Source organism: Manacus vitellinus, unplaced genomic scaffold (genome assembly GCF_001715985.3).
Source record: "Manacus vitellinus isolate BGI_N305 unplaced genomic scaffold, ASM171598v3 scaffold_7_pilon, whole genome shotgun sequence".
Classification (NCBI taxonomy): domain Eukaryota; kingdom Metazoa; phylum Chordata; class Aves; order Passeriformes; family Pipridae; genus Manacus; species Manacus vitellinus.
Window position 1 is genome coordinate 8,096,842 of NW_021940813.1, and position 20,472 is coordinate 8,117,313.

The 20,472-nt window shown below is 35.0% G+C and overlaps 1 protein-coding gene across 2 annotated transcripts in view; it reads right to left on the reverse strand.

Moving 5' to 3' along the window:
- Positions 1-20,472, reverse strand: part of IL1RAPL1 (interleukin 1 receptor accessory protein like 1) — a 689,617-nt gene that overhangs the window by 255,683 nt on the left and 413,462 nt on the right. For both annotated transcript variants that reach the window (XM_018084251.2, XM_018084252.2), the window contains 2 exons: positions 12,008-12,194; positions 10,494-10,647 (listed from right to left, as the gene is read on the reverse strand). In XM_018084251.2, the coding sequence (XP_017939740.1) occupies positions 10,494-10,647; positions 12,008-12,194 (341 nt within the window). The remainder of the gene's footprint in view (positions 1-10,493; positions 10,648-12,007; positions 12,195-20,472) is intronic.

Here is a 20,472-nt window from a genome sequence, read left to right on the forward strand (position 1 = left end):
TACAGATTTGTTCTTGCCTGCTTTGAAAAGCTAACATGAATTTTTGGATTTGTTCTATAACAATAAAATATTATGTAGAGCCAGCTTACCATTTCCAAAGATTATAATCATAACAACCACGGAACCTTAAAGTAGGACTCGTGTTATTTAGATACTTCTATTGTAAATCTACCTTTGAGTTTGTCAACTAAAGATCCATGGATAGTCAAGAGTTGGAAGTGGAATTTTGTGTAACACAACTCATCTGATATTCAAAACGTTGGCATAGAGAGGATACAAGTCATGCCATGGAATTGCTATGAAGAGCAGTGAGCTCATATGCCAGCGGGTGTAAATACTAAGCTTAGATAAGAGGAATCTTATCTCTAGAAAAAGAAAACAAAAAACAACCACACAACATATCATATACTCACCATAAATAAACCTCCCACAACTTGAGTAGAATTGTGCTGTGGGACTAGTGACTCCATAAAGGGCTTATTTAAGGACTGAGAATGTTTCTTGTCATATCCTGTGTCTGCAGAAATATAACACTCTTGTTTAACGTAGGAAGAAGCAGTGAGGAGAAACAGAACGATTTAGAAAGGGAGAAAACTCACAGGCATCTTTCTACACTTTTTACACTCCCTCTTCATTTTGTGTAAAGAATGTGGAGGAAATTCACTGATTTATATCACTCCTCAATCATAGTTCTGTGAAGTATTATCCAATATTTTTAAATTAATCTAGTTCAGGATGTGAATATAATACTTCAAAGCAAAAGGAAAAACTACATTAAAGAAATGGAAAATGTCATTGCTAGTTCCAATTTCTTTTTCATATTCAAACAATTATTGTGTGTTATCAACTTCATAGAGAAAAACAAGTTGGTGAAGTTGTTTTCCTATATTAAGCTCTCACACAGGTTAGTAAAGCATCAGAAGTTAAAATAGTATATAATTTCAATTTTTTTATCTCTATTATTTTTCACATATGTTAGTTTTTAAACTTTTCAGATAAATTACCATAGAATACAACATTAGTATTGACTGCTTTTTTTCAGCCCTGTACTTTTTCCAGTAAGTCAGTAGGTGTTATACTCATACTGATTCCAACAAGAATTGAAACAAACTATTCACCAAGTGAGTAAACTAGGAAGAACTATAGTTTCAGCTACAGTCAAAATTACATTCTGTATTTTAGAGTCATGTAGAAATATATGGGCAGGTTTTCCCTTTTTAAAATGGTAAAAAAAAAAATTCATCTACTGTTCATCCTGTTTTGGAAGGTCACTACACAGCCATCATGCACTTTTCCTGTTACTAAAACATGCAAAAAGTATTTTAAGCCTTTTAAAAAACTAATGTATTCACTAATTGAGAGAAATTGCATGACAGATAACCAATAAAACATCAAGGTGTTCTGCAGAAATAGATTTTTTGAAAACTGATTTCAATTTTTAAAATTAACTTCAGTTCTGATCTTTCATAACTAGAGAATCCAAGGATGAAATACTGGCTATGTTAAGTTGATGGGCAAACTGACATTAATCTCAAAGAAACTAAGATGTCAGTGTTGATTCACACTTGTAAAAGAATTCAAAGTAAAATTTGTTTCTTAAATTTGATATGCACTTTTTTCTATTGTTTATATATTATGATATTTTAGATGGTTAATTAATACTCTGAGACAATACCACGAAAAGAAGCCTTTTTTTTCTTGGAGTGGTGAAGGGGAGACAACAACATTTCTGAGGTCATCGCGAGATGTGAATACTCTTAAAGAGAAGTTTTTCTTTTAATATAATGGAATATATCTCAGATACTATCTACATGATTTTGAGGCTACTAACACTGTACCTATGTGATATTCCTGCAGTTAAAATGAGGTGTCTTTCCTTTTCTTCTTTAAGCAAAGCTTTTCTGCCTCTAAGAACAATTGCATTGATTTCAGATGCATGTATTATCTGGAATCTCTGCCTGAACATATGTATTATCAATATATTTTCACTTAGTAGCACTGAGTTTAGAATTTGCCAAAGCCAATTGAAAGACACTGAAAGCATTGGAAAAATGCTCTCCATTTTAAATCTAAATATGCAGTTAGTCTAATTGTGTATGGACTGTTTTTAGGAATGTGTATAGATTATTTTTAGGATGGAGGCAACACAAGGTCCATATGCTATCATACATTTTATACTCTGGTTTATTAAAGTACCATCCTGGAAGACTTCACTGTACACATAAATTATCTAAAGCTTTATAAGAAAAACTAGGGAAATGATAAATGCTCAGTTAGAACAGTATGGGTGGATTTAGCATACTCTAGGGGAACATAAAAGTAAAATGAAGTCTTCTGCTACCATAGCAATAATGTGAAAAATTAACATTCATTGTAATTTATCTACCTTTTAAAAGGGTGTTTAACAGGCATCTTGGGTGCCTTAACAACAGATTTACTTAATTTTTTCAAGATATTATTGAGTTAAGGGTTTATGTGTCTTTTATGTCTTTAGCAGTCACTAAAACAGTTTTTTGGTAAACATTTTTGTGTACAACTTCTTTCTCTCTCTAGAATGAAGTTCATCTTAATAACTTCACCCCACTAGACTGAAACAATTGGAAGCAGAATCATGGCAACAGCATCCACTCACAATCTTTATATTTCAATATTCTGATATGACTCACAAAAAAAGGGAAATTGACTCACACGAACAAACTTTCATAACTCAGGAAATGGCATTTCCCTAAATTTTTTCTCAACTGATGTAAAAAACAAATTTGTTTGGAGTTATTATTTTTATCTTAGTTTTTAACCTTACACACAAAGCTACAATTGAAAAAAAGTCTTCAGAAAAAAGTTTAGTAGAAGTTTAAAAAGATGTCAGGTTTATAACAACACTATGGTCAGAATTTAGCAAAACTGTCACAATTTTAACAACAGCATGCACAGTAACAATCTACACTTCTTGCATAATATCTACTTTAAGTGGAAGTCTTCATTTTCATTAGGGACTAAGATTTCTTCTACTGATCACCACATATTAAAACATCCCCCTACCTTTTACTGACACCATATTGTCAACAGGGAGTACAGGATTCCAAAAGAAGTCACGACTGCATCCTCAATTACATTATTTCATAGCATCTGTCCAAGCAACTATCGCAAACCGAATATATTTTTTTCCATTCATTAACATTGTAGAAGATAAGAAAAGGCATCAATGGACATAGCACACAATGTAAAAAGGATGAATAAAATAAGCTTGCAAATACTGAAATTTACTTTAAGATACTGAATGCAAAACTTTCTAGTATATTTTAGGGTTTTATAACTGCCTTATTTTTGCATTATCCACACAAAAAGCCGCAAGAGATTGGTCACTTCTCTTCTGAAGTTATGCTATCAAATAGAGAGGAAGAACTAGGTTGTAGAAAGGGAAGTGCAAAAAAATATCATTGCATAAAAAATGTCAATAAAATAAGAAAAGTCAGAAATAGTGGCCATGACCTGGAGGATTTTTTGACAAATAACAGAAAAAGAACAGTATGCTGTGCATGAATTAGGACATTGTCCAGAAAGACAAGCATGTAAACATATCGTCCAAAAGGAACCAGTTACTCATAGATCAAAGAAGAAAAACTCTCCTTCTAAAGCCCATAGAAATTGTTGTATTAAATAAGTTCTAACCACCCAGCTCTGTCTAATTCTTTGAATTACTGTCTAGAGGAGCTCTCTGTACCCAGTGATCGTGATAGGAATAATCTCTAATAATTGAAGCTGTTTTTTGGAAGCACCCCAGTTCAGCATTTTGCAAAGGAAGAAGTGTCAGGTCACCATCAAGTTGAAAATGAAGGTGACATTTTGTCTCCCTTTAACGTTTGCATCTGTTCTTTTGCTAAATTACTGAAGTTGCTTTTCTAATTCATAATTTCAACCTATAACAGAGGTTGACATGACATCATTTGTACTTCCTTTGAAGTAAGATATATAAAGCTTTGCTCATTCCTGTCTTAATATAAGGCTGATTTTGAATAACCCACTTAACCCATTTACAATAAAAATGTTAAGTGAACATTTATAGAGAATTTTTTAATCAAATATCTACATAACATTTTGATTATTATTACTCAAATGCACACAGGAAATTAATTTAGACCCTTGTTTTCAGCTATACCAAAATGATTGCACTATAAGAGATCACTCATTTCTAATTAAAAAAGAAACCATCCAGCCCACACTTTAGCCATGTATTTGTTAAACCTACAGGATTTTATGTATTTTAAAATGTTACGTTGGTATTTCGAACATTCTGCTCTCATAATGAGTCTATTGTTTGCTTTATATTTTATTAGTCTTTGCACAGAATAATGGTAAATAGAATTTCTATCTATGTTCTGGAATTTAGATAAACTAATGATGAACAAAAGGATGAGCATCAGGTCTGATAACTATCAGGATCAGCTGAAGCAAAGAGGGGCTGGGTACATTCAAAATGGCTCAACCCTGTCATTACCTGCAAACAACAAGCAGAGTCTATGTTCAAGCTCTAAATGCTTGGAAAACAACCCTCTTTAATGTTTTACACTTTTTTCACTTAGCACCTGCTAATGTTAAAAAGGTATATACTTATTGCAGCACTTTTCTGCATTTTGATGTATCGAGTGAGAAAGAGTAGCACACCTGGAAAAAATTAAAGCTAATATCTTTGGGGAAAAAATGGTGAATATTTTGTCTTACACAGTCAGAATACAGTCCACTTAAAGTAGGCTATAACCTTCAAAATGTGTGTGTGTGTCGCTTTCACTTTTTTGTTTTTCTTATTCATAAAATATGTATAAAAATCCACATGTAGGAGCTGTAAGGCTATGTATATAATTTAACCATAATTATTTCTTCATACTATTTATTTTTACAGTGATCTTTTCAGCTCTAAAAGTACATACATACATGTAGTCATTTAAGATTTTCTACTATGCTAATGAAGACTAATTCTGTCAGAAAGCAAGAGACAAAGCTTATTCAACACATCCCAGACTTTAAGTAACACTAAAGAGTCAGCTACTGTGTAACTGTGAAACAGAAAAATTGCATTCCTTTTTTTGCCTAAAAAAATCTAAAGACTACAAAAGTCATGGGTAGAAGATTGAAAGAGTAAACTGGCACTTTCAAGATTATTGTACAAATCTGTTAAACCAAGCAGGCTAAATTTAAATAAAAAAAAATAATAGCGTCAATGCACATTAAATTAGTATTGCTATAGTTTGATTGTAGACATGATCAAATCTGTAAATCTAAAATTGTGCTCATTACAGCTGGAGTTGTTTCCAAGGGGACTTTAGGGGTCTAACCAATGAATAAAGACAACGAAGTAGCTGCTGAGTAGAAGCTTCAGGAGTAAGAACCCACACATCAGTTCTGATTCCATCTGCCAGATATAAGGGCTTCTTACTTCTAACAGAACAGAAAAAAATATTTTGATACTTAAAACTAAAAAAGCCATGGAGGAATTGAACAAGCAATGCTCCAGCTGCAAGGTTGATTGGGTCTGTTTGCTTTATGATGTTCATCATTGAGAACTATTCGTTATCGCAGTGGGGACACGTACACTCCCTCTCAGACACAGGCTAGTCTTCATTTAATCTGAATGAAATCCTGTGAAAGTGGAAAGAGTTTGCAAATTCCTCAGTACTATAAGTAACAAAAAGAACATTATTAAACTTAATATTTAATTAAAAGAAACCACTGCAGGAAAATATTTTTGACCCATGTTGGGCACTATGCTGTAAAATACGATTCTTTCCCAAGTCTGAACATATTCTTAAATTCAGTCTGTCAGAGATACCGGGTATGCCTTAATTGAAACTCCACATATAAAAGTAAAACTGCTAATCTGACCACTCCGGAAGTATAAAAGTCTACATATGACTCTGTACATTGCAGGACTTTTTAGAATGTGTATTTGCATAACCACAAACCAAAAAAGCTACCAACTGGGCTGTTTATGTGAATATTTTCATAAGTTAAAAGCAGGAATAATCAGTGTATAGTTTGTGTTTTGAAAAGTGTGTAGTTTCTAAGTCAGATCTCAGAATAATAAGGAAATTGATTCAAATCACTTAGACAATAATATATTTTCACCATGAGATACAGATCTTCTAAAATATTTAAAAGTTTTCATTAAGATCAAAGAAAAAAACCCAACCAAACTCAAAACCAAACCAAACCAACAAAAATTTGAGCCATAAAATAGTTGTTATTTTAAAGATGTACCCAAGGTGGCAATAAGTGCTTGTAATTTAAGCTAAGAAAAGACAATTCTCTTTATCATTCTTTAAAAGGAGGGAATATCACCTTTTACCATGGCTTAGGGATTTTCAACAGCTATGCTAAGATGAGAAGGATACCACCTAGGAAGTGAGTTTGACCTTTTTCAAAATATGTGAATTCTGTTCTTACTTTTCAACTTTAGTTCCAAATCAGAATATGAGCCATTCCACATTTCACCACGAGGCACACAGGTATGTAAGGTGCAAAGCACTGAGCTTATCGTAACAAGCATACACAACATCAATACTGAAAAGAATGTGCATATATAATTGCATCCATAGCTAACAGTCTGGGATAACAGCAGTGGTTTCCCCATAGGAGACAGAAAGGCTGCCAAAGTGCATCATGTGAGAAAAAAAAAGGGGATCCTTAGGTCAGTGATCTTTCATAGTTGCCCAGAGAGAAGAGCAGTGAGGAAGACAGCCTGCTGCCTCATCCCCCCAGGGCTGTAGCTGGCTCACCCTGCGTGCCTTAAGGAATCCGGCAGCTACTACTTAATTTACAGTGTTGCAGTTGCTTACACATGACTCTGTTCTTCAAAAAAACTTTTGTGAAGATGTTCTACCTTTTACTTTAATACCTGTGGATAACACCTGAAAGAGAGCTTTTTATAAGTGCTTATAAGGTAAAGAAAACTGTTTCTAACCTTTCTCATATTGTCTGAAGACATCATAACTTTTCCTCACCAATAAAATTTATTTTATTCTTCCTTTTTTTTTTAAGAGAGACAGCCACATTCATCTTAAAAGATCACCAGAAAGTTCAGAGTACTCTGAATGTCACTACACTTTCAAAATACTTACAGGACACATTCAAAGAAGTGGAAAAGAGGACAAGTGGACTGGGAGGAATGCAGGGGAATTGTACGGAAAGTTAGGGACAAGGTCAGGGAAGCCGAGGCCCAGTAAGAATTGAGTCTATCCATGGATATCAAGGATAACAGGAAGAGCTTCTGTAGATATGTTGCAAGCAAAAGAAAGAATAGAGATAATGTGGGCCCTCTCCTTTGATGGAAGGAAACGGGAGACCTGGCTACCCTGGGCAAAGAGAAGGCTGAGGCTCCTGATGACTTCTATGCCTCAGCCTTCAACAGTAAGTGCTCCAGCCATGCCACCCAAGTCAAGAAAGGAAAATGCAGGGACTGGGATCTTCAGCTTTATACTGAGAATACTACATACGCGTGTGTGTGTATATATATATATATATATATATATATACAGACATACATACACATACATATATACAAAAAATATCCGACTCATGGATTTCTTTCATCACAGGTGTGGTTTGGTTTTTTTTTCTGTTTCTAGAGGAAATGTGGTATATACCAGGAAAGAAATGTAGAAAGCCCAAATTCCAATCTTACATAAACACATACTTGGAAACATAGCACACAGAAAATGGAAAAAAATAAGAGACTGTTTTCTAATGATGGGTGTGTGACAGCAGCACACACAACATTATCACAAAGGGTAATACTAAGGAATACAGAGAGTTACTTTTCATAAATCCAAATTTGATAAACATGTTATATGTTGATAAACAAATCGCAACTTCCCACATGTTCTGAAAACTCTGAGGCAAATTGTTAAATATTACTAATATTTTTAATTTTTTTCATTCTAGTTAAAAAGTATCTTTGGTAGAGAAATTTCAGATGTCTTAGGAAAAAAAAATCACTCCTTGTGGAGCTGATGAAATTTGATGGAATTTGTTGTCAGCAACGGTTCACACAAATGTCACCATTTATTGATACTGCCTGGCGACATGTTTGAGACTGTACATCTGAGAGGTGTGTTATTCCTTTGTTTCCATTAATTATGTTTTCATTAATACAGTAAGAAAATCAACTATCAATTTAATTCTCTACTTTTAATTTGACATTTGCAACATTTATTTCTCAGTTCCTAAATTAAAGTTTAATTCCTTTTCCAAATCAAATAAACAGTCTGTTCCACCAGCCCCCATCTATTCTATGAACTCCTCAATGTATGTCCATGGCACTTCAACTTGCTTTTCAGGTCACCAAGAACGCATGACAGGCACCTAAGGTCAGAATCTCTACCTATAAAGCACTAAATAAAAGTCTTATCAAGACGTCAATATTGGTGTTATAAAATTAGTAGTACTACAAGTAAATCTGCTTGTCCTCTTTAGTCACATAATATTATAAAGATGTTATGAAGACCTACAGTACTACCCAAGTTTACTAATTTGGAGGTTGTCCTTAAATCTGCTGGAGTTTGCAGAGGTGGAAATTGAATAATTCCCTCCATATGCATTCATTCATTTTTAGCACATCAAAATCAGCCAAGTCTCCTTCTGTCTCTGTCTAGTTAAACATTAAATACTGAACTCCTACCTACACTACAAGTGATAAATTACATTTTTTTAAAATTATTCCTACAAATGCAAACATGCATCTGATTCCAACTTTTTTTTTCCATTCTCTTTTTTGTCAGTCTGAGCCTGTTGAAATACTGCTGTGCAGTGGAGCAGGGGACAGAAGGGATCACCTGATGACGGAGGGAATACGTACTCTTCAAATCCATATATCATATATTGTAAAAGACAATTGACAACCTCCTTCTGGTATAAATCACATGCTCAAAGAATCTCTCTTTGTTTTCTTTATATCAGAGTCAATCAAACAGAGTACATGGATGTTTACTGTGAGGTTAATCACTTGACAGTAATTGCCTCCCTGTACTGACCAAATAAATCAATTCCATACAACAACAACAAAAAGTTTCTGGTTATTGAGCTTAAATAAATACAATTGATTACTTGAAATCTCCCAAAGCAACATAAATTATAGGATTTCCAGACTCATCTAATTACATACCACAATTCTCTATAATTTCTGTTAATGGAGAGGGCAAATGGGATACACTGAAAGAGAAAACAAACTTTTCACCATTGAAAGAAACTGTTGCAATTCAACCTAACGCCCAACATAAGTGTGTTACTAGTTGTTGGTATGCAATAGATTTGTATATTAGATACTAAAAAGGAGCAAGGAAAGCCCACAAAATAATTTCTCTAAGATTTGTTTCTTGGTTTATTAGGTATTTTGAAGGTGTAAGAACTCATACATGCAGGCGTCTGATAGCCACATGGATCTCGTTCACCTCTAGTGTTCCAAGAAAATCCTTATTTTGCCTTCTTTTATGAAATTTACTGTGTAACTACACAGCATTGCATAGATCATTATGTACTCCTGTCTTCCATTGTTATCCTATAATTCCAAAGGCTGATTTTCTACCTTAGGTATATGTTCAACTATATGTTTTACGTATTTTTAAAACAGAGGTTGGACGTCTGGTGAGGAATTGAAAATTCAGTGGACCATTCTTCATACTGTTCTGTGGACATCACTATTACAGTACATATTTTGTTTTCATCTATAATGGATTTTACATATTGATATGGTAGTTTTAAATGCAGATTATATTAAATGTATCTTATTCAATTGCTGTTTACTAAATTATAGTTTATTTATGTTACATAATTACTCTGTGGAACTTGATACTTCAAAATGTTTTTGCAGCCAAGACTAAATGGATTAGAAAAATAATCAGACTAATGGAAAATAGGTTAATTGGTAGCCACAGTGAATGATAATTGAGATCAGGAAGTTCTTGAACTATTATAAACTGCAGAAAGTGGGGAGAGAATACCAGGGGAATAATGCTACTGCCCCTCAGTCACGCCCTGCTCAGGCACCGGTCACACAGGTGCAAAGGTCTCACTGGGACAGAGCTGCTGCTCCTGGGTTGTGGCTACAGCCTTTCTCACATCCAAAGACAATTAGAGCTAATACTATTGAGCTATTGCTACAGCTATTTTTAAATCCCAAGGCATTTAATTACATGAAGAAGTATGATAAGATTTAATAATCTTATTTTCTGTTAGAGGTAGTGCTTGCTGAATTTGCCTGTTCCTTGACCACATTTTCCAGTCAAAAGAAGGAGCTCCCCACAATCTTTTGGAACAGAACAGAAGTCAGACTTGTCAAGGTGCTAGAGATACCACTGTGAAGTATTCAAGAGAGCTTAAATGTATGAGCATATCTAGGCACACAGCAAAGTTGTGTGCAAATGACTCAAATACACACAACTCAAATCACAGTATTCAATATTTTTTATATAAATACAGGAGATATAGCAAGATCCTGTAATTACCTGTAACTGTTAATTCCGTCGTTCTTCTGACAACAAAGAATCCATATTTTAACTCACAAGTGTAATTTCCAATGTCATCCTCTCTAACTTCCCGAATGACAAGAGTGTCCTTTTTAAACACAATACTTGATCTCCATGTCTTTGACTTGCATTCCTGTTTAAAGATAATATAACACTTCAGTGACTGTTGTTACACTTAAAATGGACCACTGTTTACAATGCTGCTCAAAGCTAAGGGGGTTAGGCAACAGCCCAGGCTAGTTATAAACTGTGTATACACTAAACATCTAAAAATCCAGTCCATTTAGGTGTTGATTAAAAAGAAAAAAGACTGGAATTTTATCAGCTGATTTAATATTTGTGCCTCTGTCAAGAACAAGGAGTTGATTCCTTTGGTGGTTTTCTTTTGACATTAGTTTGCTGAATGGCTCCCATTTAATTTATGTATTTACCATTACACTTATGCCTGTGATCTATTACTTTTATACTGCCATCAGCTAGGCAGGCAAGGATTTTTATATTGCCAGCAGCTTCAGGCAACGATTATTTTTTTTTCTTCATAATAATTATTTTTTACATTATAACAAAAAAATTTAGAGAAGCAGAAGACTATGAGAATGAAGAGAAATATATATATATATACATATCTTTCTAAAACTATCTAAAAATCAAAGCTCTCTGAACTTAGAAAATGTGAGTTTTTAATCTACAAAAATATTGTATTACAAACACAAAATCCAAGATGAGAATAAGCAAATAATTGGTTACATTTCTCCTATCTTAGATATGCTGTAAGTTAATTTGAACCATATCTCTCTAGGCCACAAAATTTCCCTTATTAGATAGCATAGCCTTGTAAACCATAATTAATAGTATTTATATTATTGTGTAAATTATCACACTTCAGAAAAATAATTAGAATGTATACCAGTGCATACTTAAACTAGGACTTCCTATATACACAGACATCTGTAAAGGTCTATGCAGACAAAATACACAGAACATAAATTTCCAATTTACTGAGCAGTTTGGGGTCTTTAAATAGAGAACTGGAGTACTGAGTATTTCATGTAGATAGTAAGAATTGAAGAACTCAAGCTGCTGTTCATGGAAGTTCCAGTGCACTACACACAGGGAGCACTATCTGCAAGAACTTAGCCTTTAAGAAAAGATCTAGAAATCAGTACATATAGTAAGATTAAAAAATGAAATTATATTTGCAAATATAACCTCAACTCATGCAGAAATCAAAGTTCTGGTAGTATACGCTGAATTTCATGCTGCAAAATTAAGCCATTAATTCAGGTAAGAGCATGCACAGATATCTTATAAAGGTTACGAAAGGAAGCATTTGAATCTCTCTCAATTAGTTTGTTCTTCTCTATCATTGATTCTGCTGCCTGTTCTTTACAAATTTTAAAACAATCAAAGTTTCATAACACATTTAGATCATGAAAATCAAAAGAACACTGCATAGTATCTTTTTGAAGGTATAGATCGATTGCATTCCTTACCTTATACCACAGAATTTCAGGCTCCCTAAATGGAAATAAAAAATCCTCAATTTCAGGGCATGAGATTTCCTTGCTTTTGCTAAGTTCAGCTTTCTCAAAATATTTCATCTTTGAATTGTAGCAGAGTCCAGTGTCATTTTCACCCACCGTCAGCGAAATGGACACTTTCATACAGTAAGTTGAGTTTCTGTAATGCAATAAAAACAGAAAGAAAAGTCTAATATAAAAAAAAAAAAGACTAATTGCCAATGCACATGACATTGTTTTTCATCCCAAGAAAAAATTAGAAAATTTTGTGTGTATTTTATAGCTGTTCATCATAATTTTGCTTCTTTCTCACCAGTAATGACAATATTTAGAAGGTGCTGATTTGCCCTACCCTATGACTAAAGGTTTATTTCTCCCTTTCATCAAAATCTTTCTAATATTAGTGTCCTTACTGTGTATTTGAACAATTTCCAAAAAAATAAGCAAACAATAACAGATCCATGTATTTAGCAGTGAAAGTATACAACCAACTTGCTCACAGACACCGTTTTGGCAGCTCTCAGGAGGGAAGGGATCATACTGTGATACTACAGGCAAATGACAAATTGGAATTAGAGCCCCACACCAAGACCCACCTATTTATTCATCAGCTCTGAGCATTCCTTAAATGGGAAGTGTTGGCCTTTTTGCAGACTTTAATTAAAAAGAATCTTGTGGCCCTTTTAATCATACAAGGAAGGATGTTTCAACCTAACACAGACCAACTTGTTTACTTTAGCCTTTAATCCCCACATCCCAGGACAAAATGTTGTTTCTGCATTACCTACAGCCTGCATTAGTTTGTTCTCTCTCCTGAAACTTATTACTGACTCTGTTCATGGATGTTGATAAGCCAGGCAACCAGAGAGTAGGAAACATTGTCTGCCTTCCCACATTTCACTGTGTGATTTAATTAGGCTCAGAGACAAAACTACTTAAAATTTATTTATTTATTTATTTTCATTTGAGTTTCCAGGTGGGCAGTAAATAAGTGTGTAAAGTTGAGTACTCCCCAGGAACACACTGCAACAATGCAAGATTTCTCTCCTAATGTTTTGTAAATGCATTTGACCCTTGATTTGCTGAATGAGGATCCTGCAGAGAACACTAAGGAAACATTCATCTCCTTATCTCCATTCTCAGGCTCTATGAGCTGATTATTATTTACAACAGAATCCAGTGTATCAGACATGGGAGAATCTCAAAGATCCATTTCTTAATATGTTTCATTTCTCTGTTCAATAAGAGAGAACAGAAATTCTTAAGGATAAAGAATAAGAATACTTAATTCAAAGAACTCTAGAGTCCAATTTTTGTAGAGAAAATGTAACCCTGTAAGGGAAGCTCTGTAAGTAACTATAAAATTATAGAATAGTCTTAGAAAGTAAATTCTGGAACAGAATGACTCTTAGCTATCCAGTTAGTTCATGGATTTGTAAGGAAAACAAACACAAAATTATTTCCTTATAATGAAGCTGTAAGTACAGTTTATTATCCCATTAAGAATCTGTCTGTATAAAGCAAAGTTATTTAAACTTTATGCAAAGCAAAGAATGAAGTCACTGAATATGGATCACTCTTGCTGCTTTTAAGCTGTTAAAGAGATGATCACCATTCTTACCTGCATATGCAATTAAAAATCACCCTGTTTTTAAAGGACACTTCTTCATTCATGTACCTTATGTTATTCCTCCATTAGGATGCTACTTGGAATATTTTTTTTTTTAATCATGTGGTTTGGAAACATCATAACAAGTCAGCTAATTCTGTTTTTCCGAATTGGTAAAATTCTTTTTCGTTACTCTAACTCTTGGAAATGGGGAGAAGGCCTGAACAATCCATCCAGCTCTGAGGTTCAAGAGTATACTAAATAGAAGAGAAGATTCTGTTATTGGATGACAGGGAGCAATATATAGAGACGTAATTGGTTATAAAATTTTCACATTTAAATATTCTCTTTTGATCCTTCCTATGTGTTTGAGCATTATGTTGTGTTCATGTTACTGAACCTCATGATTTAAGTATTTCTAAAAGGACCTAGCAGGGCAAAAAACAAACAAACAAACGACACTTAACTGTCCTTCCATTCTCTGAGAAAACAAGGTAAGTAAAATTGTCACATAGGGATCTTTCAAAATTCAGAGTACATTGTGCAAAAATTATGATTTGATGTTTTGATCTACTAAAAAACTCTGTTCTGAAACAGTGACAATGTCAATTGCCAGACATAGAATTCCTTCTGGTGCACATCCATGTTTCCATCACAACAGCAGATCCTTTACCAGATGTAGCTAAGGCTTTCTGCTCCATAAGAGAAGTATTTTGGAAATATCCCAGAATGTTTAAGTTCATTGTTTGAAGATGATATTTCTAAACTGTCAGACACAAGGTACTAAAAAATTTGGGGTGGATTCTTTGTTAGCTGACAAAGAATTTGAATGTTTCTTTCAAAAGTCTAAAGTGTCACCAAAAGAACCTAAAGTTCCAGATGCCCACTGGTGAGACAGACTTTCTTATTCTGACTCCAAATATGAACTGCACTGTCATTATGACTCATCTCATACTCCGCGTCAGAAACCAAGGGTGTTGGTTTGAAACAAAACTCAGAATGACACAGAAGGCAGAGCTACACAAACAGTATGAGCAAAGGAAACCAAGCTAATGGTCTCAGAGAACAGAAACAGAGAAAGAAAATTAAGTAGCCCCCAGGTGGGAATGAAGAAGAAGAAGAAGAAAGAGGAGGTGCATTTGCTGATTACAGCTAGAGCTTGAAGGATACAGTAGATGTCAAAACTCTCAGGTAGCAGAAAAAGTAGCAGGCAGCAGAGCCCTCTGGCAAGCATGCATATACAGAAGAGGGTAAAAACTGTTCATGTGTTAGAATTAAGAAAATTTTCTGTATTTCTGTTACTGGAGGTACCAGATAAAAAGCACAAAACTATACAAAAATCCTCATTTCTTGAGCTAAAGGCATTTTAATAACCTGTATTAGCTAAAATAACTGTGCTTTAACTCATCACATGATACTTTTGGGGTGTTCTTTCATTTGTTTGCCTGGGGTTTTTTTCTGAATATGGTAATAAGAAGTGACAAGTTAGTCAATTTTTTGTTCTCTAATTAGTCCAGTCACAAATGTAGTGTACAATTTGCTAGAACCTTTTAGCACATATAAGTGAAACTTTCCATTTTCTTCTTTTATTCAATAGATTTTCAAACACTACAATAGTGAGATCCAAACAGTACAAAATACAAAAACAGGAAGCAAGAATCTCTTTGGGGATTTTTATTTAAGATAAAAAATCCATTTAAATCTTAAAAAGAAGTTAAAATAACAGGTAATTTGACAGAGAGAGAAGGAGGGGGAAGAAGATGAGGCAGTGGGGGAAACAAACAAGAGAACACACATGGATCAAGAACAGCTTCTCTAAACTTTAGCACTTGCAATATTGACATCTAAATTTAAAGGAATTGCTTAGAAAACTAAGCACTTAAACCATGATTTTTTTATAAAATACATCTCTGAAATGGGCCAGGTGGGTTACTCCTATGAAACTATGCTTTTTTTCATCCAAAAAAACCACTGGTAATTGTCAGTCTCCTCTTCAGCCTCACCAGAGAGAGCTCAGGAGTGGATTTATACAGCTCAGTATTCCCCAGGCAGCATCCCTCATCATCTCTATCCATGACAGAAGGGAAACTGGGACTCTACCCATTGCTTGTCCACTCTGGTGGTTTGCCATCATGCTATTTAACATGGTAAACAAACTGAAGAATAAACAGGAAGCCAAAAAAATCTCTTCTATGTGTTCCCTCATCATACCAACTGAGTTGGAAAAGTAACTTTATTTCCAACTCCTCGTAAACTGGACATTAAAAAGAAAGTCTGACAAAACTCTTTTCTTCACAGCTTTGTTTTAAATTTTAATAAGTGAACATAGCCACTGACGTCAATATCCATTTTCTATAAATGGTCCATCCCATTTCTGAAGAAAACTTTTGTTGACTTCATTAATTAGTTTTTTCATGGGTTTGCAGACACAATTTTGTCCTTTTTCAGTCCAAGTAACTTCTGTTAGAATTATTTGGATGCCTGAAAGCTGGAGAGTAAAGCATTCATTCAAGAGAGAAACAAAAACACGTTATTGATAATCTACTCGTGCTCTTGGCCAGTAGCTCCAAAGGCTCTTTGTGAGCTTTAAAACTTTAGCACAAAAATTTTTAAAGCCTCTACATAGCAGTGGGGTTGTTTGAGGACATGCCTGAGGCCTTGGGCCACATGGTGAGTGAGGAAGGCCAGCATATCATGCTGCAGCCAGAATTGCTATCGTGCACTGAGGTCCCCTTGGTGGCAGGATCTGATGCCCCCAGCAGTCTGTGGCTTTCGGACCATTTGCTCAGGACAGCAGTTCACAAACTTTATATGCAAAGTTCCCTTCTGGTGGGTTTGGTTTTGGTTTGCTTGTTGTTCTTGTTTGGTTTTTTTCCCCCCAAACTCTGGAATGGCTGACTCCCTCACTCCTGGCTCCGACAGCTGAAATTACAGATTACCTTTTCCACAAAGCTTCTGGAGCCAACTGAGCTGCCAGTGCTGGGGCAGTGCTTCAGGCATGGGGAAGAGAAGTGGAAGGAGGTGGACAGAAGACGGCTGGAATTTTCCTCTGTGCTTCAGAAATTATCTCCTTCTTCCATACCCTGGGGGGCCAACCCAGTTTGAAAACTGCTTTTGACCTCAATTGAATTACATAAGCACTGATTTCTTCCCTCGAGGGTCACCTAATTATGTGCATGATACTATGAAATAACCCAGTGCACAGGAGCCTCCAGGACTATTTGAATATCAATGCTCTGCATGATACTTGTTGTAATAGGTTTGAATTAGTCACACCAGAAAATATTGTTTGGTTTTAATGCCTGTTTCCATCCTTGGAAGCCAAAACCTTCACATTTTATCTTCTTCTGACACAAGCGGTACATGTTGCCATCCCAAGTTTCCTCTCCAAGCCTGCCAGAAGAGGATGTCAAAGTACAAAGTCTAACTGCATTAGAATAACACTTGCCTTGTGTTAAAGGGAGCTACTGAGTGATGTGAAAGGCCTTTTATTGATGTCCTGAACAATAAAAATTAAATAAAAATTAGCCTTTAGAAAGGGAATTTAATTTTCTTATCCTCAATATACTTTAAAGCTTCTTTTGGGGGCAAACTAGAAAAACATATGTGTAAATGTTTATGTTATTGACTTTTTTGAATGATCTCTGTCTTTTTTAAAGTCTAAGTGAAATCTATTCCTTTACAAGAGCTGGAATCAATCTGATATTGATTTTCAGATTTTAATAAAACATCACTTTCTCAGGAATGCTTGGACACAATTATGTCATTAATCTTAATTAAGAACTTGTACTGGCAATTATATGGAAAGCAAAATTACATAAATTACATAAAATTAACTACTTTCCCTATCAAACCTTTTCTTTGAAATTAAAACTTTCTTTCAGATAAAAGAAAAAAAAAGCCATATTCTTATGGTTCAGGAATATAAATCTTTTTCTGTAATGCAACTCTCTACTCCTACAGTATATAAATCTAAATACATTTCACTTGAAATTAAGCCTTTTTTACAGATAGCTTTCAAAGAAAAGTCTCGTATTCTTACAACATCTGTTGCTATAATCTATGTCTATACATACATGCTTATAAATCAGTCATATTAGGAATTCCAATAATTGTAAAAGTAATCAGAGTATGTGCTTCAAGAAAGTTACCAAAAAAGATTTAAAAAGCATATAAATACTACACCTGTATGTTATTCACCGTGAATAACAGTGAATTTAAAAAACAACTTCCTATTAAAATATATTGTATGGAAACTCCTGCAGAGAATAGCACTTACATATGGATTGCAAGTAAAAATTTTAGAGGTTGTTAAAAAGGATAGGAATAAATCAGAAAAGCATTGTACTGCACACGATGTAAATGGTGAGTAAAATATGGATTACCACTAGTCTGAATTTAATAGTACATTTAATATTTTAGTGCTACTTACAAATTTAGTGCTAAATTAGCTACTCATTTCAGTAAGGTTTCCCAGGACCGTTAGTGAAAAAATTTTGGGCCAGTGAGTCACGAAGTGCTAAAATGGAGATGTGTCAGAATGATACTAAATATTTTCACTGCAGTAGATCGATGTATATTACCAAAAGAGACAGAAGTATAAAAAGCAGTGAAGTGTACCCTTACAGATGAAAATCCCTTTAGCTTTCTACAAACTGCAGTAGGGAGATAATACCTTAGCATGAAACGCCTCTAGGTATACTATCTCCTCATAATTCAGGAGATGATGGCACTTGCTTTTTCTTTGGAACCAATGAGCATGAAAAAGAATAATTTTTATACCTTACTTAGTACCATGTGTCAGAATAGCAGAAATGCAGTACTGTGGCTTCTTTGGAAAATTACAAGTTAATAGTTTTATTATTCCTCCAATTTGTTTCATTTTTAGAATCGCAGAATCTCAGAACGGTTGAGATTGGAAGGGAGCTTTGGATGCCATCTGGTCCAACCCCCTGATCAAGCAGGGTCACCTTGCCCAGGAGCATGTCCAGATTGCTTTTGAACATCAACAGGGATGGAGACTCCACAACCTTCCTGAGCAAAGTGTTCCAGGTACAGTCACTGTTATGGCAAAAAGTGTTTCCTGATGTCCAGAAGGAATACTCTGTTTCAGTTTGTGCCCATTGCCTCTGGTCCTGTCACCAGGCTACACTGAAAAGAGCCATGCTCCCTCCTCAGATATGTGTATACATCAGTGAGATGCACCTATACCTTCTCTTCTCAAGGCTAAACAGTCCCAGGTCTCTCAGCCTGTGCTCATAGGAAAGATTCACTTGTTCCTTGATCATCCTCCTGCACCTTCACTGGCCGCTGTCCATGTTTCTCTTGCACCAGGGAGTTTGAAACTAGACATTATACTACAGGTGTGGTCTCACCATTGTTGAGTAAAGAGGAAGGGCCATCTCTCTTAGTGTGCTGGCAACACTTTGTCTAATGGAGCCAAGGTCGTTATTGGCCTTCTTTTTTGCTGCTGGGGCACATTGCTGGTTCATACTCAATGTGGTTTTCACCAGAACCCCCAGGTCCTCTCCTTCAAAGTTGCATATATTGTTGTTCATGGCACATCTGTTTTCTCAGGTGGTTTTTCACTTGTACGGGGTGGAGAGGAACTGTTAAACAAAAATACTTTTCCCTAGTATTATATAAAAGGGACAGAAAAATCCATGCAGTTGGTATGAGAATGACTGGGAAAAATGCATACTTATCGAAGGTAGAGGCTCTTAGAATTGTTTACTCTTTGGTGCAACTGTGCATGCTTGAGCAGCTGTGCTTCTGTGTTCAGGAACAACCAAGTGTTTTTACATCCCGATGACTCAGAAGGTCATCAAATACTGGAATGTCTTTATCACCAAATCATCCCTCTTGCAAATACAATCGGCCTTCTTTTGTAGCACTAACAGTGAAAATATTATTGAAAACAAAGCTGCTGCTGAATGGCTCCTCCTTGTTCCCTTTCTTTCCTTGCTGAACTTACAGAAGTGCAACCTACAGCTCTCAGCTAAAGGCAGATCCTGTTGTTCAGTCTCAAATACTAAGTTAGAATCTTCTGTTCAGCTGTTGAACAGCTGCATTAAGAACATCCCTTGAAGGTCTCTGTCTTGTTTCTAAATGATTAGATATTTATCTCTTGCTAACTCGGCATGAGTGTGTTCTTTTCTGAATAGAGATTTCTCATGTTCCATTATCAGTTACTCATTAAAGGTAGATATGGACAGAGATATCCAACAATTATGACATTTATTACACATATTAGAAGAATTACATTTGTACATGAATAAGGTTCCCTTGAAGATCTCTCCATACCTGTTTCTCATATCTACCCAGTAAAAATGGGAATATTTGAAAAATCATCACGTTTATTCAGTTACTGCTTCAAGGCTGTTTCCTAGCATACTGATGCCACTTCCCCAGACTCCCGAAAATTCTCTAATGGGATTTCATTACAACCCTGAACTAAAAAAGTAAATAATTCCCATACTTATGACTTTTACATTTGTAAAAAACCCCCAACAAACCAAAACCAACCAAACACGTGCACACGTACACACATGGACACGCAAGAAAAACAAACAAACCAACCCCCAAGATCTCAACACACCAGTTTTAGTTATACTAGTTTTAGTCTACTTTCCTAAGAAGAAACAACAATTCAGAAATCAGTCAGTCTTTACCAGTTGCAGGATTAAAAAGAAGGTAGAATGACATCTCATAGATGAATGTAAGAGCATTGCTGTGGGCAGGTTGAGCTAGAACTCAAAGTAGCATTTCTGCAGAAGAGGCAGGTTTTGGCAAAGCTTAACCTGCTACCAGAGCAGAACTTTGGAAATGT